The sequence below is a fragment of the Haplochromis burtoni genome, unplaced genomic scaffold (genome assembly GCF_018398535.1).
Source record: "Haplochromis burtoni strain Fernald_Lab_line unplaced genomic scaffold, NCSU_Asbu1 Contig_60, whole genome shotgun sequence".
Taxonomy (NCBI): Eukaryota; Metazoa; Chordata; class Actinopteri; order Cichliformes; family Cichlidae; genus Haplochromis; species Haplochromis burtoni.
The window spans coordinates 2,040,068-2,067,156 of NW_024582421.1; the positions used below are offsets into that span (position 1 = coordinate 2,040,068).

The 27,089-nt window shown below is 38.7% G+C and overlaps 2 protein-coding genes and 4 non-coding genes across 6 annotated transcripts; 4 read left to right on the forward strand and 2 right to left on the reverse strand.

Annotated features, from left to right (window-relative positions):
• Positions 1 to 3,876: 3,876 nt before the first annotated feature.
• On the reverse strand, positions 3,877 to 12,594 carry LOC102296343 (serine hydroxymethyltransferase, mitochondrial). The gene is made up of 12 exons (XM_005941142.3): positions 12,504 to 12,594; positions 11,335 to 11,535; positions 9,166 to 9,245; positions 8,341 to 8,541; positions 8,093 to 8,174; positions 7,864 to 7,986; positions 7,541 to 7,680; positions 7,244 to 7,406; positions 6,982 to 7,081; positions 6,415 to 6,570; positions 5,972 to 6,079; positions 3,877 to 5,722 (listed from the first exon to the last, which is right to left on the reverse strand). Exons 1-12 carry the CDS (start codon positions 12,534 to 12,536, stop codon positions 5,595 to 5,597), a joined length of 1,515 nt encoding a protein of 504 aa, XP_005941204.1. The 5' UTR covers positions 12,537 to 12,594; the 3' UTR covers positions 3,877 to 5,594.
• Positions 12,595 to 13,150: 556 nt separating this feature from the next.
• On the reverse strand, positions 13,151 to 19,082 carry LOC121814558 (neurexophilin-2-like). The gene is made up of 2 exons (XM_042221092.1): positions 18,850 to 19,082; positions 13,151 to 13,977 (listed from the first exon to the last, which is right to left on the reverse strand). Exons 1-2 carry the CDS (start codon positions 18,925 to 18,927, stop codon positions 13,153 to 13,155), a joined length of 903 nt encoding a protein of 300 aa, XP_042077026.1. The 5' UTR covers positions 18,928 to 19,082; the 3' UTR covers positions 13,151 to 13,152.
• Positions 19,083 to 21,870: 2,788 nt separating this feature from the next.
• LOC121814559 lies at positions 21,871 to 21,984 on the forward strand. Its single transcript, XR_006054433.1, has one exon. It is a non-coding gene; the product is annotated as a U5 spliceosomal RNA (small nuclear RNA).
• A 544-nt stretch (positions 21,985 to 22,528) lies between these two features.
• LOC121814563 lies at positions 22,529 to 22,642 on the forward strand. Its single transcript, XR_006054437.1, has one exon. It is a non-coding gene; the product is annotated as a U5 spliceosomal RNA (small nuclear RNA).
• Positions 22,643 to 25,324: 2,682 nt separating this feature from the next.
• LOC121814561 lies at positions 25,325 to 25,438 on the forward strand. Its single transcript, XR_006054435.1, has one exon. It is a non-coding gene; the product is annotated as a U5 spliceosomal RNA (small nuclear RNA).
• A 529-nt stretch (positions 25,439 to 25,967) lies between these two features.
• LOC121814564 lies at positions 25,968 to 26,081 on the forward strand. Its single transcript, XR_006054438.1, has one exon. It is a non-coding gene; the product is annotated as a U5 spliceosomal RNA (small nuclear RNA).
• The last annotated feature ends 1,008 nt before the right edge of the window (positions 26,082 to 27,089 follow it).

Here is a 27,089-nt window from a genome sequence, read left to right on the forward strand (position 1 = left end):
CTGAAAGACTTTGATGTATAACCTGTGCACGTGTCCTACACACACCATCTTATTTTCCATTAATATATAGGACATGAAAAAGTCTTAATTTACCTCTCGTTTCTTTGTGTTTTGCTGGGAATAGGTGCAAACATACATAAAATATAAAAACAGTCTGCACAGTTCTTCCAAGCTAGTCAATATTTGGTATGACCACCTTTGTTCTTCAACACAGACTGAACTGTTTTAGGCAGCTTTCCAATAATTTCTTTTAGTAGTCTTCAGGAATCGTTCTCTCCTTCTCTTGAAGGGCATCCAAAGCTCTTCTTTGGATGGTTGGTCCCTTTTGGTTTGTTCTCTGTCAAGCTGATTGGCCTCCCCAGATCCCTTCAGTAATGTTGAGGTCAATGGGGAGGCCAATACATTGTGTGTTTTTCTATCCAGGTATGCTTTTACTGTACTGGCAACATATTTGGGATCATGCTGAAAAAGGAAGCTGTTGACAATCAGGTGGGTTCTACATTGTACTGCATGATAGACCAAAATCTGATGATACCTTTCTGGTACAAGATCCCGCAAAACTCTGACTGATATGCATCTCCAAACTATAACAGAGCTCCACTGTTTTTTACAGATGGCTGTAAACACTCACTGTTGTCGTTCAGGTCCTGTGCCAGGTCTTTGCTGGATTTACTTTCCTGTTTTTTAAGGACATGACTATCAGATACTGTTTACCTGCCGACCACTTCTTCTTTTGTCCTCCTCTTGTCCATTTCCTTCACAATTTTGAATGCATATCGCACAGCAGGCTGAGATATTCCAAGTTTTCAGCTAATAGCTATTTTTGAATCACCTCGTTGGTGCAGAAATACTATTTTATGCCTGTCAAACTTTGAGAAATGGGAACAAATTAGTTGTTTCTGAGACAGGCTGCTAGTAAAGTTCCTAACAATTGCCAAGTTTCCTGTTATGTGTAGACACAACATTGGTTCATCCTGTGAGTTAGGTGCATTTTTTTACACATGAATAATTCATATGTCAGTATTAAGTCACTTAATAAATAGAAGACTGGACTAAAACTGAGTGAAAAAGCAGCCAATGTCCAAAGAAAAAATCTGAAAGACCTTCAGAAAGCTTGGAGCACTGTTGCTCAAGACAACTTTAAAAGATTACAGGAAAGCCTGGCTCTTTGGAAGCAAAATATAAAGAAATTAAATTACATTAGCTTACACATAAATCACAATGACTTAATCTAAAACAAGGTAATACATTTAGTATGCTTTCCATATTGCAAACAGAAGCAACTTTTGTTCAGTTAAATAAACTTTCTTGGGCTTCTGCATCACCGAATATGCTAAATATGCTAAAACAAAACCAAGTAATCTTACAATCAACAAGAACAATGAAAAAAAAAGGAATAAACACACAATAAAACCAAAATTTTCACATTTAATTGGAATATTGGATGTTTTGCACAGTGTAAAGTGCAGCATTAAAGTATTAAGAATATTCATATTCACATCTGTCTCCTAAAGTAGTGGATGGTGGGTGAACAAACATACAGACTGAAATATAAACAGGAAAAAAACAAATTCAGATTTTAGGCTCATGCGGAACGCCTCTTCATCTCTACTTTATGAATGCTTGTTGTTTTTTATAAGCAGAGAAAAGTAAAATGAACACAAACTGAAGGAACGTTTAGGAGAACGCCCTTCTTACTCAAGCGTACACGGATTACAAACGTGATCGTTTTTGGGGGCGGATCTCTTGGTTTTTTGGCTGAAGGTCAATCTCATTTATAAAAAAGATAATTTTACAAACAGTCAAACAAACAAAAAAAATACCATCTGAAAGAAGAATAGTGAACATCAAAAAATTCTCCTCCTTGTGAACATCACAAGGACGTCTGTGGCAGTAAGGAGAGCTAGGACGACAGAACATGAGGGGGTCAAACGGTTTCGCGCAAACCCACAGGAGCTGTCAGGTCATGAGAAAGAGGCACGGAGATGAAGCAGATGAGCTGTTATTTTTGTGTTGTGGTCCTCCGTGTGTGCATGTGTCTGTGCGTCCTTGGGTTTGTTTGTGTGTCTTTTCTGACGACAGAGCTGAGAACATCCCTGACCTTTAACCTGTGAATCTGCTGCCTGGTCTCTGTGGAGGGCACACATTCCTCTGGCAGAAACTGAAGCAATGAACTTCATCCAAAACACTGGAAGACACGACTGACTCAAAACAAAAGTCCATTCAGTTTGTTGGTAAATTAAATATTTAATGCTCCAATAGGCAGCAGCAGCGCTTCGTGTTTGATGCTAATTTAGTGCTGCTTTACAAAGCACTCAGTGTCTCAGGGGAAATCCTCTCAGAATAATAAATAAATACATCAAAAATGAAATATCCTCTCAGCCCAGAGAGACAGAAAGAGGAGGCAAGCTCTTTTTATGTGTCTATGGGGGGTAAAGATGTTACTGCAGAGAAACAGTGGGAGAGGAAGCTTTTAAATAAACAAAAATGGAAGGTCTGAAGGTTTAGTAAAGATAGTCAAGGATTCTGGTGTTACATAATGCTCTCATCTTGTCAAGTATTTTAAAAGGTGTCAGTGTTTACTAGAATTATGCAACGACATAAGGCAACAGTATTTCTAAAATAAATAACAATGATAATAATATATATTTTTATAGGTGCCTTTAAAACACTCAATGACGCCTTAATATAAATTAAATAACAACTTTTATGTTTATCTATGTTAGCATCCTGGTTGCTTTTGTCACGAGCAGCTATGGTGATGTGTCCAGCACCTTGTGAGTCTGTGTGTAACGCTGTTAAACACGGTTCTGTGGGAATACAAAAAGTAAAAGGAACTACTAGTTTTGGATGCTGTGGCAGGGGTTAATGGACACAGACCGTGTGTAAAAACTGGATGTAGTGTCTGATTCGAAGAGGCTGCATACCTGAGGGATGCTGCTCTACTGCTCCTTTGATCCATGTCCTCAGTAAATAATTTCCTGATGAGTTTATGGTTTCAACTGCTAATTTCAGGTCTTAATTATTAAAACATAAACTTTCTTTTTTAATTCACGGTCCCACAATAAGGCTTTTAGGATAAACCTAATCTGTAATTCACCTGTCACTGTCATATAGGCCTACAGTTTCACTCAGTTTCCCAGTCACGTTCCGTGCCATGCTCATCATGTCAAATTTCCAAAAGCTAGGATAGGACTTCAAAAATGCTGCTTTACTGCAAGATCTGTTGAACCAAGAAATCACTTAAATAGAAACTGTTTGACAAAATGAAGTAAGCTAAAAGATTTTGCAGATTTCTTTTTTTTTTTTTTTTTCATCCAGGAGGTCAAAAAAAGAACCTAGAACAACATTTAAAGATCTGCAGGCCTCACTTGTCTGAGTTAAGGTCAGAGTGCATGATTCAACAATAAGAAAAAGACTGGGGACAACAAATTAGGTGAAAATCCAGGCTCAAATTGAGATGCTTTTGCCAACTTCCAAAAGGCGTGACGTGAACAGGGTTATACTTGCTGCTCAAGTGCTGCAAAACTGATGGCACAGCACCTCACGGTGCAAATGGATAATGATCCAAAGCAAGAAGCTGCACAGGTTTCACAAAATAAATAAATGGGATATTCTTCAATGACCAAGTCAGTCACCTGAAGACAAAGCTGAAGGCAGAGAAACCCTCAAACTAGCTGTCGCTGAAGGCAGCTGCAGTAAACACGTAGGAGAGCATCTCAAGGGAGGAAACACAGTATTCTGTGATGTCAGCTTCAAGACTTCATGCAGTCACTGACTGCAAAAGATTTTCATCCCAATATATAAAACAATTCTTGTATTTAAAATTATGTTAGTTTGTCCTAGTACTTTTGAGCTTCAGAAAATGGGCTGTAATGTTCTATAAAAATAGTAGCATGTTAATGTGATACTTCTGTTATTTATCTGAAAGTCTGAACTGCACAGTCAAACCTTAATTTGCTCAGTTGTGGTTTACGGAGACGAAACTACAAAAATAATTTTTGTTCCTCCAACAAATTTTGGACCCAATCATATCATGAAATACCTCATTCAATAGAAAAAATATCAACGTCCAACTGAGAGAGGAAGTCAAACCAAACAATTCAGACTAAAGTACTACGGAAACAAATCAAATGATCCAAAGTTGTTTTTTCCTTTTGTGAACCTGAAGCTGTGATCCGCTGACTCTGTTTGGGGACTACTTTTTATTTTCTTTTTCTTGACTATTCCCAGAAGTAAACAGTGAGAGGACATGAGCAGAGGAAATTCCAGCAGCTTAACGTGGATGAGTGTTTACAGAATCTGAAGATGCTCCTCCCTCTTGGGATAACACACATAAATCATCAACCGCTCGGTGACATGCAACTCAGCAGCAGGTTAAAAAAAAATCAAGCAAAAAAAAAAAACCTTAGAAAATTTAACATGTAAATATTCAGCATCAGTTTTATTGCAGTTTAAAAGATGCATATTCATGTTATACATTCCTCAGAAATTATTTCTATAGAAGTCAAAGTAAAACTACAAAAGCTACTATTACATTAGACACACACACATACACACAAATCTTTTGAAACGCCTGTGCTACTTTACTGTTTTCTATTCATGTTAGTGGATCTGTGGATGTAAACTGAACCTGTGCTCAATTCCCAACACAGCTGCTGCAAGTTTCCCAGAGTGCAGAACAAAGCCTGAAGTCAGTAAAAGCTCTAAAGCAGACTTAGCAACCAAATGCCAAAAATACCTGAAAGCACATAAGGGTCCTTCTTGTGTTTGGGCAGCAAACAACAGTCCTGACAAGAAGGCGAAAGCAAATTCCAGAGTGCTGTTAACTCACAATTTAGGTCCATTGCTGTGTACCAGTTACACTCTAGTCCTATTGAATACCATTTTTATGAATATAATCACTACTATCCACCTATCACTGCAAGCTAGTAACAAATCAAATCACTTTAGATCCTTTATAGTCAATGTATATAATAAATTGTTCCACTAAATTGATCGCTGATACAATGAAACAGAAGTTAATAGTATCCACTTGAATGTAACTTAGCACAGATTAGCTATAAACTGCAGTGTATGTAGTAGTTATTTATAACACTCTATAAGAACACTGCAGTAGTTTACATTACCTTTTAAAACATACACATTCTCCTATGAAGACATTTTAAATGTCTGCATTAGTACAATGTTATACATAATGAATGTTTACATGCTACTTAGAAATGCAGAGTTAGAACTGAAGAAGTCTCTTGGAGCTGAGCTGAGAAGCTGAGTTGCTTTCTTTCCAACCTCCTTAGAGTCATTTTTTAACGAGTTGTGACTTTTATCATTTATTTTTAATGCATTCACCTCACCTGGCATTTCTGTCCATATCAATATCTGTTACTATGTTACATTTTTCAGCTCAGCTGGTAATTTTAATGCTTCCAGTTAATGTGGAAATGCCATGCTGTATTGTTGCACTCTGATCAATTTAAACTGATGTTTGTTTGTTTTTTACCAAATTATTATATTATTATATGCATTATATGTATGTCTAAAAAACAAAACAAAGTGTAACACTCTGCATTACAGCTTGTTTGTCTGAGTTTTTTCTAATGGTCAGTAAATCCTGGCATGGGGAAGGGCCTGGCGAATAGCTCCACCCGCTGGCGGAGCTCTGTGATGCGTGACACTGTATCTTGGTCCTCCAGCAGAAATGACTTGAAGCTAGCCAGGTTTCCTGTTTGGAGACAGAAAGGCAAAAAAATTGCATTTATTCTTTTTGCTTGTTTCCTGAACCCTACTCACAGCTAATAAATGATCCACAGTCCTTAGCTGCAAGAGAAATAATGAATGCTGAACACATATTCGAGCACTAGTAATCTATGTAAGCAAACAACATGTCAGCATGGTGAATCTGCTGTACACAAAACCCCAAACACCACCACTCCCACTGGATGAATCACAGGTTTAGACGAAACTCCCTCACCGGTCTTCTTCTTCACGTCCAGTGCAATCTGAATCCCTTCATCAATCAACTCCACAACTTTTTCAAAATCTGCCTCCTTAAACTGCCGAGAGGTCAGAGCTGGAGCTCCTGTAAGAAAGTGACAGATAAAACAATCGTTAGATTAAATGGTTTGATTGTTGTCAATAGTTCATAAAGAGAGGGTTGGATTGAGGTACATGGTGACATACTGAATGATGGTCCGGCGATAAGAACTACAGATACAGTGACATGTAGCAGGAAACACAGACACATCACAGAGTCAGACACTCCGAGAGAGAAGAAAGGGTCTGCTGCCATACGGGCAGAATGACAGAGTGGCTGACAGAGTCTGTCCAAAGTAGCTCCACTCCTGTAACTCTTTCCTAGATTACTAAATTTTGCAACACATTCTGCACAAGCTGCACTTCTATTAAAGCGAGTACCAAGTCGAAGTCCTCCTGGAGTGAGGGCGCTCTTATCTCCAGGACAGGTGTTCTTGTTGGCCGTGATTGACACCAGCTCTAGGACCCTCTCAGCTCGAGCACCATCCATACCACGAGGTCGAAGATCAACCAAAACCAGGTGGTTGTCTGTTCCACCTGAGAAACGGAAGAGGAGGATAGATCTATAGGATCTGTATTTGAGGAAATGTTTCTGATGGTGAAATTCTCATCAAGTCTTTCCTGGAGACAATGAGGAGACGTGCAGCTGCTACAGTAAAATATTACTCACTGGTTTTTTTCCATTCAACTGTCAAGTGAAGCTTAAGTGAACTTTTCCAAAGTTTTAAAAACAGAATGCAAATGAGGCTGAAGCAAATGCAAAGTGATCCAAAAGCAATTGCATCAGGCACTGGAGAGGTAGAAATGCACTGCTCGTATAAATGCTGAGTCTAATTTCATAGTCAGAGAAAGAAAACAAAAGCATTTGTCGTTTATTTTAATTTGTATGAAATAATTTGTTTTTAATGCAAAAATATACAATTTCAACATCATAGACTCACTCAGCACCTGACACCAAAGTGTAGCCTTTCTTAAACAAAGCATTGGCCATGGCTTTGGTGTTCAGCAGCACTTGATGGATGTATCTCTTGAACATGGGAGTGGAAGCCTGCAGAAGCAGAAATCATGTCGTGTGAGAGAATAAGATTGTATTCAGATACTCCAAATCCAGACCTACTCGACCTACGCTGATGTTCTCTCTGAGGATTTCCCCTTTAATTGAATTTGTGGGCTATTATTGAACATTAAAGATTAAAATACACATCTTGACCTGTTTGAGGGCGACAGCCACCCCAGCAATGGCATGGTTGTGAGGTCCTCCCTGAAGTGATGGAAACACAGCAAAGTTCACCCTGTCCTGGAGGTCATAAAGGACTTCCCTGCCTTTCTTATCCACGGACCTCACACCTTTCCGGTAGAAGATCAGGCCAGCCCTGCAGAGCAGCGAAAGGACACCAAATGTGCTTAGCTGGACATGTGCAGAATCACATGTATAAAGCTCTTACCTGAATAGGCAACTATCAACACACTTATTAAAATTAATTCATATTAGGGCTCAGATCCTAACCTTGCTCCACGCAAGGACTTATGGGTGGTGGAAGTCACAAGGTCAGCGTGCTCAAAAGGAGAGGGAACAGCTCCTGCAGCCACCAGGCCACTAATATGAGCCATATCTGCCAGCAGGTAGGCACTCAGCTCCGCACACAACTAAAAGACACACAGCTCAACATGAACCCCACAAACCTGAAATCCTGTTACTTTCTCAGCTTTTCTTTAAATGTCCAAGTATCTCATCACGCTTCAGTAACTCAGTAATCTGATTTGTGGTAGAGTTAACAGCTGTTGGAAGTTTCTGAGACACCTTCTCGTAAACATTATTAAATGAAGCACCTTCTTCATGCGAGAGTAGTCGATGAGACGAGCGTAGGCGCTGGTTCCTGCTATGATAAGTCTGGGTCTGAAAAGGCGAGCAGTCTTCTCCAGCTGGTCATAATCTATGAGACCTGTTTGGGGCTGAGGGGGATTCAGGAACAGGGGGTAGAGAGAACAGCTTACGCTTTCTTATGTCTTTAAATGGATCACAGGTTTGAAACCTTAATTCTGTTTGAATACTACTTACATCCACTTTGTAAGGCATCGATTCAAAGTAAATAGAGGTGGCTGAGACTCTTTTGTTGTCTGACATGTAGCCGTGGGTAAGGCTGAAATGTGAAGGACAAAATATATATTTATAACAGAGCGCACGTGGGCAGAAGATGAGCAGGTGCAGGGTGGACAAAAAGCTCTGTATAAAATGTTATTATGGGAATGGAAATATCCTCTGCTTGAGCATGTCTAGCATGAATGAACTTTGACATATTGACTCACTGTCCCCCATCAGGCAGATCCAGGCCCATGATGCGGTCATGAGGCTGCAGCACAGAGGTGTAGGCTGCAAAGTTAGCAGGGGATCCAGAGTATGGCTGAACATTAACGCCCCACAGATTGGGATCCAGACCAAAGACCGAGAGCGCTCGCTTCTGACACAGCAGCTCGATCTGGTCGACAATCTCCGCACCTCCGTAGTATCTGACAAAGACAAAAAAAAGAAACATAGAATCATCTCATGTTATTGTAACGCACACACTTCATATTGTAATTTATCATATTGTACGATAACTGTATAATTTTGCAACAAATCATGTGTACTGAATCATGCAGTACCCTTATGTATCCTATCACATCTTCAAACTTTGTATTCTGTCATATCATGGGATGTCGTAATGTATTGTTCCATTTATTTGGCTATATGTTATTGTTTCTTACTGAAACTGTACTATGATGGATAACACTGATCACTGTTGTGTATCACATCAGATTTTATTACATCGTATAGTATCATAGTATTGCTTTCTTTTGCATTCAATCATATCATATTCAACAGACTGTATTGCATCGTATGCTGTCATATCACTCTATATCATGTCACTGTCCTCTAATATACTTTGTGCACTTTTAGTTTGTGTTGAGCTGGATTATATTGCTATATGCTATGTGAACAGCCCTGAATTATGCTGGGAAAAGAAATGCAAACCTTTTTGTTTTAAAGTCCATTTGCCTTTAAATGAAATTTTATAAGCTTCATGTGCTGGCTTCTGAAAATAGTTTTAATGACTAAATCAATATATGTTTAAAGTAGGCGATCCTTATTACCTTTGTCCTGGGTATCCCTCAGAGTATTTGTTGTTCAGACAGGAGCCCTGTGCCTCCAAAGCTGCACGACTGCAGAAGTTCTGGAGGGACAAACAAAAAAGCATCAAAACCTGCAGTAAATTTTTATCATACTTATATATTCAGAAGTCTGTCACCAAATATAACCTGTTTTTTTTTTTAACCAGATATAGCTTTTATTTATCTTCAGAAGGACGACTGTTTTGCAAATACTTATTGCAACAAAAATGGAGCAGGTGCTTTTAACAGCCTATTGTATAAGCTACAAATGAGCCATATTTGATTATTTAAAGAAATCAGAGTGCATTAGAGGTACTATAGTTATGCTGAGGGCTGAATATAGAAGAATCTAACTAGTACTGAATCCTTGCAAAGTTCAGCACGGTGTCAAATGTCAGAAAAGAGATGGAGCTGCGGAAAAAGGAAATGAATGTAAATGAATTTTTTTCCCTGTCTCAGTCTTTTTTTCTCCCACTCACATTTCAGCTTATCTTCTCTCACTGTCTTTCGCTTTCTCTTTCTCTGTCCTCCTCAGCCGCCCCCTCTGGGTTGTTATTTTACTAAACCTGTCACTGTTCAGGGATCCCTCAATCATTCCAGTGGGGTTTAAAACTAGTCCCCCAAGTGACATAAATCTCTTTCCATGACATTTTGAAACACTATCTTGACACACACAAACACACACAAACACACACAAACACACACAAACACACACAAACACACACATACACGATCGCTCCTCCTTCTCTGTCTCAGCTTTAAATGTGGGGATCAGTGAAAGAAATCAGTGGGGGGAACCTAATGGGATCATTTGACTATGTTCCTGAAGATGAAAAAAAAGCAGGGTCTCTCCTCTGGGAGTTGGCTCAGAGCGGCAAATGACTGATAGCACATGTAAAAGAAGATTAAACCTTTCAGATGTCATCGTGAGTGATAGTGCTGTGGATGCATAATTGGTGGAGAATAAAAGAATAAAAGCTCCCGTCTTTTCCCACAGCTTCCACTTAGTCAAAATAACTGACTTAAAAGGAGTTGGTGGGGTGCATCGGAAATCTCAGTGAATGCTGAAGAAAACAGTAAAATTCTGGAAACTACAACTCTGATGGCTTGAGATTTCACTGCTGACAAATGTGCTCCTCTGTGAAGAACAAAACATCTTTCAGCCCAAACTCAGTGGAGTATTTTACTGTAAGTCTGTGGAGTGTGCAGCTCTTTCATGAATTTTGCGTCGCAAAACCGATTTTTATCCTGGCTGACCAAAAAATGAGGTCTTAACATTAAATGTAAACCTATAGACTCATTACCCCAGTATTTATTTTTGACTGACATCATCTATTAAACAATCAAGTAGGAGGAAAATTAAAATTCTTATTTTTAAAATATTGTTCACCATATAAAAAAAGCTGTAAAAATACAGGAAATTTGCACGTGACTGTAGTGTTGAGCCTTTGAGCTAAACTAGATAATCATCACTATTTTTTTTGTCTCTGTTGAACATAAATACACACAGGACTTTTAATATTTTAGTTCATATCAATAAGTTATATTTTGATTGCTGGCTGTGCATGTGTGATGTGGTTATTGAGCCACCATGAACAAAACTCTAGCAGTGAGGGATTTTCTGGGTGTTTTGAGATTTTTAACGCACCAGGATTTTTATAAATGTGTTTCTAGGAGTAGAATAGCAACAAGTTACATAATAATTTTATGCTAGTCAAACAGCTGACAGTATTTCACTGTAAAGCTTGTATTTTACAGTGAACAGCACATTTCCATAAGACTTGCACTTGAAACTGTCATTCTAGATTACAGCAGGTACTCTGTGAAATCACAGTTTAATGCCGGCAATTCTAGTTGCTTTTATTTTATTTTAATTTAACAATGAACAGAACAGTTTACCTGTCACACCTCTTTTTCCAGAACTAATTTTGCACAGAGATTATGTGTGACGCAATACACAGAGCAAACATTTAAACAGCCACTTTTGATTCCCCTCAGCAGCAGGCTGCTGAGGGGAATCATACATATAACGTGTTGTTTTTCCAATCAAGATTTACTGAAGATTTAGCTTTCATGTTTTTCCTCTTTTATTTAATCTCCTTATGGTGCTTTGATCACATTTTCTTCTCTTTCATCTAAATGGGGTCTGACCTCTGATGCGATGAGCTCCAGTCCCCGACACTGCCTGTCCTTCTCCTGCTGGAGGAGTCTCCACATCTCTGGGTCATCCTGAGCCAGGCTCTCCTGTCCTGTCCACCCATCGCTGCTGCTGCTGCTGAGGTGTCTTCTGCAAGATTTTGCAGTCATCTGCCTCTGTTGGCCCAAACATGCTGAAGCACTGAGAAAAAGGGGCTGCAGCGTGGGGGGTAGTGGATGAACACACAGGAATGATTTCAGTCACTGAATAAATGTACACTTTTTGAATAATGATTTTAAAGCTGTTCACTAGTAAGCAGCCTGGGGCGACTGTGTTACATTTCTTGCGACCTGCTGTTCTAAACTGCTCAGAGAAGTTAATAAAAACCTCTTGAAGGCACAAATACCAAGTCACGGGGTGCGATGCAACTCTCCATTGTGCTTTAAATGCTCTGCAGAGTGTAAAAAAAAAGTTTCTGGTGGGGGGTTCTTTTTCATCCTTTGGTGTCTTTTGAAACCCTGATGAAGAGTAAGCCTGTGCACAAATACTTTCATCCCTCAAAATGATAATACTTTGCACTTGGGGTTTGTAAACAAGGGAGTTAGAATAATGTGGCTTTTGATGTTCTAAACAACCCATTAAATGAAAGGCAGTAAAAAAAAACACACAAAAACCCCCCAAATGTGTTATTCAATGGAGCAGTTATGGAAAACCTTGGACTTGAAAAATGTACTGCGTGTGGGCTGGTCAGACATGGAGGGGCTTGTTTGTTGAAACCAGCTTGTGCCTGCATGATAGTTATGCAACTATGTGTTACTTTGGCCTAATAGACAGATTACTGTTGAAGCATAAATATATGTTAAAGTAAGTCTCCTTTCATCTTTTGTATTCGCTGTGTTGAGTATAGTAAGTCTTGCATAAAGTGCAGACTGTGCAGTCAACTTTCTTTCAGCAAAATAAAGAAATAAATAAACTGGGACAGCAGTGTGTGTTTCTCTTTTGGACTGAAAAATACAAAGAAAAAATCTTCAAACCAGACATTTTTATCAGGGTTGACGTTTAGTGACAAGCTGGCCTACTTACAGTTATAAGTGACTTATTTACAACTACTCTTACATGCAGAAAAAGGGTCTCCTGAAGCAGATATAAGTGCACGTAATTTAAAAAAACAAAACGTACTCACCTGTAATCTTTGCCTTAACGTCAGAGAGAGCATGTCTGCAACAGCTGAGGAAAAACAGAAAACTTCCCAGGTGCAAAGGGTGAAAGTAAAATCAGTACTGGATGTAGCCAGATACTGGACAAGTACTTTGTGTCACTGATAATAATGACTACAGTAAATAATCCCTTTCATCTCGCTCTGTGAGTTCTTTGAATAGGAAACTTCCATAAAACAAACAGGCATAGAAATATTTTCATAGTAAAAACATTAGCTGAAGTCAGTCTGTGCTTTAAAAGAAAACCTACATGTGATTCTGTCCTTAAACATAGATACATATACAATATTATCATTATTTTTTAAGTAAAAAAAAAAAAGAATACAAGTCAAATTTTGGATGAAAACCTTAATTAATGCATAATCGTGAGGCAAAAGTTTTAAACACAAATTCAAAATCAGCGTTAATGTTTTAATGAGTGTGCTTTCAGACAACACAAAGCTTACACAAAACTTAAATCCTTAAAAAAGACAATACAAGTTTTGACTCAATCTGCATTCACTGACAGGCTGATGATGTATCTTTATGTTGAAGGTGTTTGGAAAACTGAACATATGATTCTGAAGGATGTTTGAAGGACGAGTGAGAAGTCAGTGTATCATATCTCAGAATTTGTCACCCAAAGTGCTGCTGGTTCTGCTCAGGGCAAACTTTCTGCACCAGTCTGTAATCTGTGCCAGTGAAGGCGATGAAGATGCATATAACCTTAAATGGTTTGGCACAGATCCAGGCTGCCTGGGACTGGGTGTTTTCTGAGTAGCATGTCTGGCCTGGGTCGTACATGCAGGGCTTGGTCTTCTTGGACCGGTTGGTTCTCTGGTACTCAATCCGGCAGTTGAGTTCAGTCACCATCATCATGTCCTGCTGCTGCTTCTGCTGTTCGGGAGGAGTGGAGCTGGTGGACTGAGGAGGGCTTGGCAACTGGGACATCAGATCTGGGAGCAGTACTGAGTTTTTAGTGTGAACACTCTGAGATGCAGGATCAAGAACCTCCCATCCCACAGCTTTGGAAGGTGGAACGATGCTGACAGATATGTTCCCCAGACGGGATGAATTGTGGCGGAAGTAGACGCTGAATGTTCCATTGATGTGATCCACAATCTTCCCTGTCACCAAGAGGCTAAATTTCACTGTTTTCACATTAAAGTAAAAATCCCCCCAGCCCAGGATCTTTTTGGCCTTTGGGGAAGTTTTAGCTGGAGGTTTGGATTTGGGAGGAGGACGATACAGATACTGATCCAGGGCTTGTGAGAAGTTCTGAGGCCAACCGTATGGGCCAAGTGAGCCATAAGCAGGTGTTTTATGTTTGGTGGAGATGATCTGTAAATCTTTGGAGATATGTTTAACTTTCAGTGCTGCTCCACCAGCACCTTCTCTTCCTCCTTCCGCCTCACCCCACTCTTGGCTTTGGAATTCCAGTTTCTTGGATATCTCTTGGACCTGTGGAAAAAAAGTATAAAATAGTGAATTTTGAAAATGTTCTTCATCCATTGTTGCAAGATATAGCTTATTTGTCAGCTTACATACAGCTGTGCTCAGAAGTTAACAGTCACTATGGGCATAAATGTCATGGGGCTTTGGGGTTTTAGTGAACTGTTCTTTTTCCAGGGATTGTACAACATACATATTTAATGACTTAAAAAAATAAAACAAGAATTAGCTTCACAATTCTGAAATGTTTTGGATTTTATCTAAGCTCAAAAGCATGCACAAACCCCACTAACATTTGGTTAAATGTCTTAGTAAGTTTCACCTAGACCAAACACTATTGGTAGCCACCAACATGTATCTGGCATCATTCTTGCAGGATATTTGAACACTCTACTTGGCTTCTTTGAAGCATAGTCCACAAATTTCCAATAGGATTGAGATTTGTACTTTGGGAATGCCATTCCAGAAGCTTATTGTTAGCCTGCTTTATCATGTTTTTGAGATGTTTGAAATCATTGTCCAACTCGGACATGCAGTTGTGTCCAAGCTGTTGATTTGAGGTGAAGTTGAAGTATTCTGAGAGACCCCTTCTTCATTATTCCATTTACCGTGTGCAATATACCAGTACCAATGGGAGCAGAACAGACCCAGGGCATTATGTGACCACCACCATGCTTGACAACAGGTACAGTGGTCTTAGAACCTCGCCCTTACTCCTCCAACAACCTCTTGTCATTGTAACCACACAGGTCAATCTTTGAATTATCGACCATTAAAATTTTCTCCAGAAGCCATTTGACTTGTCTGTGTGAGTATCTGCAATCTTAGTCAAACCTAAAAGTGGAAATGTAAAATTTCCATGGTGGTTACCTGGTTATTCCTGAACATCCTAACCAATTTCATCTCATCTGAGGGGACAGCTTGGGTGTTCTTTCACACTTTGACAAAGTGGTAACACATCCTAATAACTTTTCTTACATTTAGTTGTTTAAACCGATTATCCTCAAATTTGTAGCTGTTTAGAAATGGCCCATTATGTTTCTGGAATGGCCGTGCCAAAGCCACAACCTCAGTCCCGTTTAAAATGTGTAGACCCTGCTTAAAAGCTCCATGCCATTAAACAACCTTGTTTAAATGAAGATTGGTCAAATATCCAGCCAGAATTATGCTAGACGCTTGTTGTCCAAAATAAATGAAAACTTGTGTACATAGTTATTTATTTTTCTTAAACCATTACAGATGTTTGCTGTACGATCATTCCACCCTGGAAAAAGAACAGTTCAAAGAAATCATTACAAGCCCCACATTGCCATGACATTTATGCCCATGATGAGTCTAAACATCTCACCACAACTGTGTATCCACAGGGGTAATATATATATATATATATATATATGTATGTGTGTGTATATATATATATATATATATATATATGCATTTTACTTTGCATTAAACACTGAGATGCCAGTTTTTGAGATCTCCGGTGCAGTTTCAAAACAATGGAGACAAATGGAATTTGGCCACAGTGTTGTGCTTTTGCACACCATTTTTCCATAAACACTACAGAATATAACATTTTGTAGATTGTTTTAACTGAAGAAACAGTCCCTGTTAGGAAAAAATCCCCCAAATTTGTGTTGTAATTGGCCGATTTGCCAAGTAGTGAAAAGACACGTTGCCTTGTTTTTTATTTATCTTTTTATTTATTTTGAATTCAGTAAGCACCACATGTAAAATTTCATCCAGCTTTTTGATACTGGCGTAGATACTGATATATCAAAGAGAGGCAGAAAAAGAAAGAGAGACCCAAATCCTAAAATCGAACCTCTTTGATTAGCCGCAAACTACTTTTGTGTTTTGTTATACTAATAAAACAACTCTTAAAAGCACCAAATGAAACTCATATCCACCAATGCTCACAGACAACTATAAGAACTTTATAATATCGACTGTAACCCAAAACAACTCTGGGGTTGTCAACATTGTCACCATTAACTACAGTAAAAAAAACGACAGTAAAAAAGTCACAGGATTTTGTTGTTGGACTGCAGAAAGTGACAAGAATGACGAAGAGCAAAACTGCCCTTGACCACCTGGATGACCACAAAGAAAGGACAGCTTGACTGTAGCTGCACTATAAGGCAGCACATAATCGATTTAAATAATTATTCTTGAGTGTTGCGGGCCCTCGCACTGAGAACGTCTTGAAATTGACTGTGATCAATAGGTTATCTCCTTCAGGCAAGGACTACAGTAATGAGGAACATGCACACACCCACACCACAAACAAACACAGTCCCGTTCTTGTTGACATTAACACGTTTTAATTTGCCCGTCCGTTCGTCCTCTCTCACTCCCCCTTTAAAACTTCCAATCCTCGTTTCTGCACGACCTTGGTAATGGACCGTCTATAGGCTGATTAATCAATATGCTTGAGATAGAGAGAAACGTGGCTGCTGAAGAATCAATAAAATAATAAATGTATGAAAATATGAAAAATATGAAAAATATGCATCTGTTTCAGGCACATTTCCATATTGAGCTCCTTCTGTGCCAAATATGTCTCAGTGGTCTCAAAAAGACTAAAAAATCTTTAACCTTTTTCCTCCTCCTCCTCTTCATTACCTTAAATATCCCAGCTTCTAATCTTGGATTGATTTGGACAGCTTCTTGAAATGAATAAGGGATTAAGCTTTCACCTGAATGCATCTTGTTAGGTAAGAGCTTACGACTTCATGTTTTGTTCGTTGTATTCATCACTTCCACCCACATTGTCCTCCTTCCTTCTACTGTCCTATTTTGTCCCTTTTTCGGGAAATAGATTGTATAAAGGTATCTACGCTCCCTGGCCTTTCCCCTGAAGTCAAATCTGATGAAACAGTATGGGTGAACAGCCTGCAGATTATATGAAAAAAATACACCACATCAAAATGATACATTAAGCTGCCTCTTACAGTGTTGACTCCACTGTACCGGAGAAACACTCCAAATATATTTTACAGGAACTAAAAACCAATCTGTTGCCACTAATTGCTTTAATGTTAAATATTTTGGCTTCTGTGATAGCGCCACATTTCATGCACAGCTCACGCAGAACTGAAGACATCATTAACACAGAGAAATACGGTAATTAACTCCACTTGAATGTCCCTCTTGGGTTTAAAAAAGAAATAGCACTCCAAAAATATAAGAGTGTGACCATGAAAACTAAATACGTCTTCATACTGATGAAGCAGCTTATCATAAGCCAGGCAACCACCTGCTGTTGTGTCTATTAAAATACACAAATCCCAATAAATCAAGTGATGTTTATGTAACACATTTGCTCTGCATGGCTGACATGTGGAGCTACGTCTCAGTATGCAAACTGTATATACAAAAAGTATATAACACCAATTTTGCACAATGAGTTTAGGATAAAAACTAATTGGACACTTCTCTTTTTATATAAACACTTACTTTAGCTTAGGTGTAATGGTGGATGCTCTGTGGGTGATGGGACAAGATTTTTTTACGCCTCTAGGGACATGAGTTGTTCACATTCACTGTTTAGGACTTGATTTCTGTTTTTGCCATAATGTGTCAGAGGCAGATGGAGGTTTAGGGCTAATCTCACCTAGATTTCTGAATAAACAGCTCCCAGGATATCATTATTTTACTCAAACAAGCAGGATTCTCATCCCCCCCCCCCAACCACCTCATCCCTGTGTGCCAATCTCTGCCTTCCTCCCCTAACCAAGTGCGCTCCAGCTGTGCCTATTGTTACAAACCCAAAGCTCCAGCTACGTGCTGTTCTCACCTGCCCTAATTGGAGCCCACAGTGTGACAGCAATGTCACTGGCTCAGTGTCAAGATGCCAGCACAGTGACTGCAACTGAGCAACAGCAGTGGAGGGGATACAAGCACAACACGTGTGTAAAAGTACCTGCAGAAGCAAAAAAAAAGTAAAAACTGAAAAGCATCTGAAAAGCCTGGGAGGAGTGTTTGCTTTTTTTAAGGACAGAGAGATAGAATTCTTGCCACTGGCTAAAAAGTTCCTTAATGTGTCAGTTTTTTGGGTTGTTTTTTATTTTAACGGCTTAACCAAGAAGAAAAAAAGAAAAGAAAAATAAGTTTGAATGTTTTTAAGCCCCAGGGTGATGAAACTTCTTCAGACTGACAAAGCCCGTGCACTCATTTAGTTCAAGCAATAAAGCACAAAATGAGGTTGCTTTGAGGATTTGCACTTGACATCTTAAATACCAGAGATGCAGATGATGCAGTCGGCTGCTCGTGCAGCATGAGAAAGTTGAATTAAAGAAAGGGGCGCAGATTAAATTACAACTACGCTTGAAAGAGAATTAGACACCATGGGACTGGAACAAATTTAAAATGTGAAAGCGGTATATATATTCATCCTTCCTGAACTTTATCTAACAAAAGATTCCACTTTAATCAAGTCCTAGTACAATTTCACACAATGAAAACGTCTTCGGTCTTAAGTTTGAAAGTAACAAAGCAAATCACATCAGAGCAAGACACCGTTTCTCATTCCTAAAAATGAACAGGTCTCTGATTTTTTTTTCTCTCACAATATTCTCAAAACAGCAAATCCCATGAAGTCTTTACCAAGTCATTTAAACTCTTTTCTACTTCTTAAAATCCCATGGCAAGTTACTTGTTACCTTTTAAAACTACAGTGATGTTTGGGATAATTTTGACAGTCCATGTCTTATTCTGCAACAGTGCTGTAATCTCAGAATGAGTGGCAGAAATCAAGCAGCACATAAATTTGATTATAACGTACTGATCGCTAATAATCAATGGTACACATTTACAGGAAATCTGAATGGAAGTAACTCTTCATGCACTTGGTGCAAAGGCTGTCTGCAGTCTACTCACTGATGAAGGAAGAAGCCACAGACAGGTGATGGCAAAGTTCAAACACAGAGCCCTCATTTTGCAGCAGCCTTTCTCCATCCAGAGAGTGGGACTTTGTTACAGGCAATCTGCCCGAATGATTAACGGAGTTAAAGTCGACTTTCACTTCTAAAGAAGAGGAGACAATCCGCAGTGAGAGACTCGAAAATCCCCAAGAAATGGAGTGAACACTCCGCTCTGCTCGCCTCTCCTCTCCCTCCCACTGACTCCTGTTCTCTCTCTCTCTCTTACTCTGTTTTTCCTTCTCTCTCTAGCCCCCAAGACACACACACACATACGTACAACTGACTTGACGTGATCAAAAATTTATAATAAAGTATAGCATCCATAAGAGGAGAACAAATTTCTTGTACTGTAAATGTACACACACACACACACACTCACACAGCCTCATTTTCACCACCTGGACAGCCCTTATTATGGCTCATCAACCCATGAAAAGGCGCTCTCGGGCAGGCACAGTTTGACAGCCCTCCCTGTCCCCGCATAGCCACAGGGAGGCTGACAGAAATGACGAGGGCGCTCTCCGGGGATTGTGAAAAATTACTGACAACTGGTGAGATTCAGTGCCGCAGTGAAACTTTAAGCCACAGAATCACTGCGAGCAGTAACCAGCTACCTAAACTGAATAAAGAACCAAAATTAGATTTTGTATAAATGCACAAACCCACCGCGCTCCATCTGTTCGAGCACCTCCACACTAGTTCTTCCACTTGACGGATAACGATGAGTGTGAAAGAGCACCCGCATTTTAAACTGGTTTAACTTTGAAAGCATATGTTCGCTTGCTGCTTTGAGTGTGAGTTAAATCAACTTAGGTTTAATAGTTAGTTTAAAGTAATTTTGTTATTTGACATAAAAATCTCACTAAAGCAGGTAGGATTAGAGAAAATGTAAGACATGAAGATCGAGCCACTGCTTTCCTTGAGGGCATTTCTACAGCCGGTGTTTGCGTCGTATTCACAGTTAGTGAGTTTTTACATGTGGTCAGTGTTTCTGTGGCAGCAAAAATTTTGGTAATGTGAAGGGGATTAGCATTCTGAAGTATTTTAAATATAGTCCCTAAGCTGACCTTTACATGTATCTTTTTGTTTTGTAGACAAAGATAAGAAGTTACAATTGCTCACAAAACACACACACACACACAACAGGCTTTTGAATTATTGCAGCAAATAGGCTTTGCATGACATAAAACTCATCATAGGTAAAATGTGTTTTTCAGCAACATGTTCTCCACAAATTAAAGCCACATTTTTCTTTCTTTTTCCTCAAAATCCATTTACCGGAAATAAACTGCTAACTATCAACATTTTAATGACTTCAAAATTTACAAGTGAGATATTTACTTACTAGATAAGTGAAAGAAAATGGAAGGATGGATATTTAATGATTTACCGCACCAATGTATTTTATTTTGTAGGAGATAAAGTTTGTGTTAACCACAGGCATCTTAACTGAAAATCCAGTGACTTTGGACCAATGTAACCAGAAGTGCCAATTCTTAGTAGTTTTATGACTCCAAGTCTGAAAAATAAAACAATAAATCAGCTTTGGGGGTGTCAAACATAAGGCCCAGGGGCTAAACTTGGCCAGGTGAAGAATCTGGCCCAACTTTAGAAAATGTGAAGGAGAGCATACATTGTTAAACTTTAACTACAATTTCATTCATTTGTACAGCTTTTTCTATTGATAAAGACTGCCCACCCCCACTACCTTCCATTCTACATCAAAGCAATAATTAACAGATAAATGATTAAATGAATGGTCAGAAAGTTTTTCAGCTATACTATTAATAACTATGCTTGGCTATTTATCATCGTAATTATAGCATAGTCTGTTATTTTTAAACTTTAAAGTAAATTAACAATTTTTCTAACTGTAATTTTACACATTGATCATGCAGTTTAGCTCACTTTAGCTCAAAGTGGACTGTATGTGGCCCACTGTGCAAAATGACCCTGATCTACCTTCTTTATAACGGCCAGCAGGGGGCGAATTCACTGGTTGCAAAAGAAGTTTGATTGTATTGAAGTCGACGAGAAAATGTCCCGATTTCACATTTGATTTCGGATCGATCAGAATAAAAACTTTGCTGGAGAGCTCATGGGGACAGTCACTGTTCTCAAGTGTTGTTCAGCGCAGGATGATTTGACATATGATGGTCCCACGTGCATGTAAAATGAGCATGCAATCAGTTTTATATCTCTGTCGATCATCACGTCCAGTTTTAAAAACCCAAGATGGAAGCCAAAGAGTTGAACTCAGGGCTTCAAAACAGTTTGTGACATAGGCTATGTTTTTATCTTTTAAAAAATATATATACAGTATATGGCTGCTAGAAAATATGTATGTGTATTACTTTTGAAGTGTTGAGGATTAAAGTAGCTGTTTTGTTTTAATTATAATGTCTATGAGAGATCCCTTCTCTCACTGACCACGTGAGATCGAAGTCATCATTGCTCCTTAGAGACAAGCAAAAGGTTTGGGGAAAAATGTTGGAAAAAAACATTTATGATGCTGTCTGTTACAGGGATGTTTCTGTGTGCACTGATTGCCAAGACTTGGAAGGGTCAACTTTAGATAAACAAACAAATAAATAAATAGGTTATAGGTTCGGGTTAGCGTTAGGATCATGTAGATGATAACATAGATGTCTTAAAAATGTGGATGCCGTCAAAATGAGATATCATACCGCCATCTAGTGGACAATTCAGAGATTGCTCTTGTTGCTTGCCCTGTAACAAAATGTTTGTCCATATTTCCCACAATGCAATGCGCGCAAAGCTGCTTTAAAATAAGTAGTTCACATTTATCTGTGACCCACAACAGCTTTGTGGTGCATATGTTAGTGATGTTTGTAGTAAAGGTTTACCTTTTTTCATCAAATAAAATGTTGGGTTTTTGGGTTGTTTTTTTGCGTAAACCATAAGTGATCATACCAGTGGGAGAAATGGGGTCATTCTCTAAGCCATGCACTCGCCAGCACTCTTGTTTCTTTTCAGATCGTATAAATCTTTCGCCTTTTACTAAAGATTTCCGTGGAGAGGAACAACAAGAGTTTTACTCAATTTTTTGATGCCCTATATTTGTGGGGCTTCTTTTTCAATGTTAAAAGAAATAAATGTAATGTTTGAAACTTGTTGCATTACTCCCAATGTAAATAAGTGTCAGTAAGGCCTTTTATCGTGTGCCTCTTTATGCCGACCGTATTTATGTACCAATCCTCCAATATGGACTTTATTGAAACTCGGCAGCAGTTTCACGATGGACTAAGATAAACATGGAAATTCGTGTTACACCATTCAGAGACTGCTGATTCTTTTATTCAAGAGTCACGTCATGTTTTAAAGGAAAACCCAGATAAATTTTCACCGTTGAGGCGTCTAACAAAACGCAGGAGGCGGGGTCTCCATATTCCCACAATGCCATGCGCGCAAAGCAGTTAGTGTAAGTAGTTCACATGCATCTTGTCTTCCACAACACCTATGTGCTGCTTGTGCTGGTGATATTTGTAGTAAAAGTTTATCTTCGCGTATCAATGATAAAGTCAACTTTTTATTTTTTTTTTTTTTTTGCGTAAACCGTAAGTGATCATACCAGTGGGAGAAATGGGGTCATTCTCTTAGCCATGTACTCGCCAGCACTCTTGTTTCTCTTCAGATCGTATAAATCTTTCGCCTTTTACTAAAGATTTCCGTGGAGAGGAACAACAAGAGTTTTACTCAATTTTTTGATGCCCTGCGTTTGTGGGGCTTGTGATCTGTTTTAAAACAAATAATTAGTTGCACCGTAGACAGAGAATTCTTGGCTAGTGCACTGTTGTGATTTCTGAGAATTGGTGCATACATTATATACTTATGACATTTTAATACATTTAACAGCTTTTCCGACTTATTGAGACTGCCAAACCTCATTGCCTTTCATACCACATCAAAGTGATTAATTAGCAGATAAACAATCAGGAAAGTTGATATTTTTCAAATATTAAGTAAATTAAGCAAGTACTTATTATATTTTACAACTACAGAACAATCTGTGCAATGAGCATGTAAAAGTTTTGAGTTAAAGTTTTGACATTCATCGGTCACCCAAACCTTTTATGCACTTTTTTGATCTTAAGTGGGCTGTATGTGGCCCACAATCTAAAACGAGTTTGAATCTCTGATATATAACATTGAAGCAAACAGCAGTATCTAGTGCAGTGAAGTATGCTAGATCGGGCTTGGTTGTCACACTTTTCACTCTTTGTGTGAACTAATGATCACTGAAACATCTTTCAATAACCACTCCTTCATTAAATTGAAGTTGAAGGTATATCTCAAAATACCTATACCTTCTATTTTTGCAGTTAATTGTTACAAAAATAATTAACTATTAACAACACACTGACACTTTGTGACAGGCCATGTTGGTGTTCCCTATAATTATCAGTTGGGTTTCAGTAGAGATTGAAGAGAAATTATGCGTAACTTTGTATTTCATTTTTTCAGATAGAGACATCAGAAAGTTTAGAAATGGACTCCACCTAATGTTACTTAAATTAAACTATGACTATAAATCAGTGAATTATTTGATGTATGAGCAGTGAAATTAGGAATTTCCAGTGCTTTAAAATGCAGTTACAAATTCTACTGAGAAGCGATTCCACATTCATGTCTCAGTGTTGATGAGATGTATCACTGACATCATTAAAAATAGAGAGAGGTTTCCTGCATCTTTGAGAAGACAAGCAGTGTTTTGTGCAAGATTTTCTAACTTGAGCAATAGCCAGCAAGCCAGTGCAAACAGATCAGTCTAAAAATCCACGACATCAATATCAAACTGACTCTGAACTCTTGTACTTTTTAAGGTTGATCCATGCTCGATCATCCAGGTAAGGAAACTAACTGAGATTTCCATTTTGAGGTTGCGAGTCTTTAGCTAGCAGTCCTATACCTCAGAGTCACACAAGTCAGTTATGTATGCCCCTGAAATGCCAGAGATACAGAGATAAGTAACTTAAAGAAGTCCAGACGCTTTTCTTTGCAAGCTCCTTTGACTACGATGACCTGGATGACTGAGAACCTTCACAGACACAAGCTTTGTGAGCTTAGTTTGGGCAGACAACACAACAAAACCATACTTTCTTGAGCTGGCTATTGATGAATGACTCAAAACAAACCATTCAGAGAACAAAGAAACAAAAATATCACTGCTTTTAAATGCCTACCCGCAAAATCATTTGTCATGCTCAGAGGCTTGTTAGTCACGTGTGACAACCAATCCAAAAACTAGTAAGACAACCATCCCAGACTGACCTCTTGTTAAACATTACCACATGGCTTTAACCAGATAGTGAGAGGTGGATTAATATCAAAGCGATTAATATCAGCTTTTTAATAAGTGTCTATATTTTAAAGGACTAAAATTGCGTCTTGTCTTTCGATACAAAAACAGCATGAAATTTTTTTTTCACCCATCAAAATAACAAAATACTTCCTTCCTCCAAAGTTTTGTCTATTTTCCACAAATTGACCACTGCAAACATGTGTGAAATCCACAACAACAAGCAATGTGACAGCCAACCCTGGTCTACACTATCGGTCCAATCGTGCTAGTATCAGTCTGATACTATAACAGTGTTGGTATAGTATGCCCCTCAAAATGTATTTTATATATACAATTGACTCAACCATCAACACAAAAAGGTTATTATGTCCAGACACTTTTCATATTTAATTTCTGAGGTAGCCTATATTTAGTTTCATTTCCAATAAAATTAAAATTGAACACAAGTCAGTGGGCTGGCCATAAAGCATCTGTCCTCTCATGCATGCATGCATTGATCGGACACCGATTCCAGCATTGGTTTTAAAATTCTCAAGATTTGGATTGATTCCCTCCAGCTCTACTTGGTGAGTGTTAGACATTTGCATCCATAAGAAAATGATAAATACAACAGGGACTGGAATATTGAATAAATATGTAATTTTAAGTGAAAAATCCTCATATTTTTTAAATTCCTCATTAGTTATTTGTGGGACCCAGATAAATATAGAAATCTACTTTACACTATTCAGAGACTGTTGATTCACGCTTTTATTCAAGAATCACGTCATGTTTTAATTTTTTAAAAAAAAGCTGCCTACTTATCTGGGGTACAGCTCCACAGACCTCCATTCATTTTTGCAACAGTGAGAGACAGCTCTGTCGTAGTTAACAAGTCTCCCAAGTTTCCCACAATGCCATGCGCACATAGCAGTTTTAGAATAAGTAGTTCACATTTATCTGTCACGCACAACAGCTTTGTGGTGCATATGTTAGTGATGTTTGTAGTAAAACTTTACCTTTTTTCATCAAATAAAATGTCGGGTTTTTGGGTTGTTTTTTTGCGTAAACCATAAGTGATCATACCAGTGGGAGAAATGGGGTCATTCTCTAAGCCATGCACTCGCCAGCACTCTTGTTTCTTTTCAGATCGTATAAATCTTTCGCCTTTTACTAAAGATTTCCGTGGAGAGGAACAACAAGAGTTTTACTCAATTTTTTGATGCCCTATATTTGTGGGGCTTCTTTTTCAATGTTAAAAGAATAAATGTAATGTTTGAAACTTGTTGCATTACTCCCAATGTAAATAAGTGTCAGTAAGGCCTTTTATCGTGTGCCTCTTTATGCCGACCGTATTTATGTACCAATCCTCCAATATGGACTTTATTGAAACTCGGCAGCAGTTTCACGATGGACTAAGATAAACATGGAAATTCGTGTTACACCATTCAGAGACTGCTGATTCTTTTATTCAAGAGTCACGTCATGTTTTAAAGGAAAACCCAGATAAATTTTCACCGTTGAGGCGTCTAACAAAACGCAGGAGGCGGGGTCTCCATATTCCCACAATGCCATGCGCGCAAAGCGGTTAGTGTAAGTAGTTCACATGCATCTTGTCTTCCACAACACCTATGTGCTGCTTGTGCTGGTGATATTTGTAGTAAAGGTTTATCTTCGCGTATCAACGATAAAGTCAACTTTTTTTTGCGTAAACCGTAAGTGATCATACCAGTGGGAGAAATGGGGTCATTCTCTTAGCCATGTACTCGCCAGCACTCTTGTTTCTCTTCAGATCGTATAAATCTTTCGCCTTTTACTAAAGATTTCCGTGGAGAGGAACAACAAGAGTTTTACTCAATTTTTTGATGCCCTGCGTTTGTGGGGCTTGTTTTCCATGTAAAAAAAAGTAAATGCTATATAAGCAAGATTTGGGTTTCTACAGTAGTTGGACGAAGGTCATTCCCAGGAACGCCCACGTGATACGGGAAGTAACGACAACGGTACCTCTCCTCTATTTATAAAACTTGAAACTCGGTAGCAGTTTCACGATAGTCAGGCAAACATGGAACTCAATATTACACCATTCAGAGACCGTTGATTATTTTATTCAAGAGTCCCATCATGTTTTAAACTGAAGAAGCGTTTAAAAGACACAGGGGGCGGGGTCTCCATATTCCCACAATGCCATGCACGCAGAGCAGCTTTATTTGTCACCCCCAATAACGTTGTAGTGCATGTATTATGGATATTTGTAGTAAAGGTTTGTCTTTACGTATCAAAGATAAACTCAATTTTTTTGAGTAAACTTTAAGTGATCATACCATTGCGCGAAATGGCGTCATTCTCTTAGCCGTGGTTTTGTTGGCAATTTTATTTATCTTCAGATTGTGTAGATATTTTGCGTATTATTAAAATTTTCTGTGCAGTGGAACAATAACAGTCCGAATTAATTTAACGATGCTTTGCATTAGTGCGATTCTCTTATAATGTTAAAGGAGAGAGCCATAGTTATAAGGTTAAGCAGTCACTGTGTCAGCTGTAATGCACCACTATGACCACTAGGATAAACACTAAGTAAAGCAATGATGTGGCATAATGCACACACTGCACAGTTTTGCAAGTGTGCGTCTGTCAGAGCCGACACAAAGCCCTGTTCGCTCCGTGTCTACGGTAGCGCAAAGTCTACAGTGGCTGTAGACGGTTACGTCTTTTCATTGGCCCGGGGTCTGAGGTGAACCCTGGCCAAATAGAAGCGCTGAATCCCACTGTAGACTACCAATCTTCTGTCGACGGAAGTTGCGTCACCAAAATAACAACCCGCAGCGGGATAGCGAAGCAGCCGGTGTTGTGCCAAAAAGTGATTGTCTGCCAAAAACTGATTTCCAGTGTTTCTG

Coding starts and splice junctions, on each gene's coding strand:
- LOC121814558 (XM_042221092.1), bottom strand. CDS start 18,927: ATGGAGAAAGGCTGCTGCAAAATGAGGGCTCTGTGTTTGAACTTTGCC. Junction 13,978..18,849: donor TGTGGCTTCTTCCTTCATCA/GTGAGTAGACTG, acceptor TTTTTTCCACAG/GTCCAAGAGATATCCAAGAA.
- LOC102296343 (XM_005941142.3), bottom strand. CDS start 12,536: ATGCTCTCTCTGACGTTAAGGCAAAGATTACAG. Junction 8,175..8,340: donor GATCTGCCTGATGGGGGACA/GTGAGTCAATAT, acceptor TTCACATTTCAG/CCTTACCCACGGCTACATGT. Junction 7,681..7,863: donor ACTACTCTCGCATGAAGAAG/GTGCTTCATTTA, acceptor TGTGTCTTTTAG/TTGTGTGCGGAGCTGAGTGC.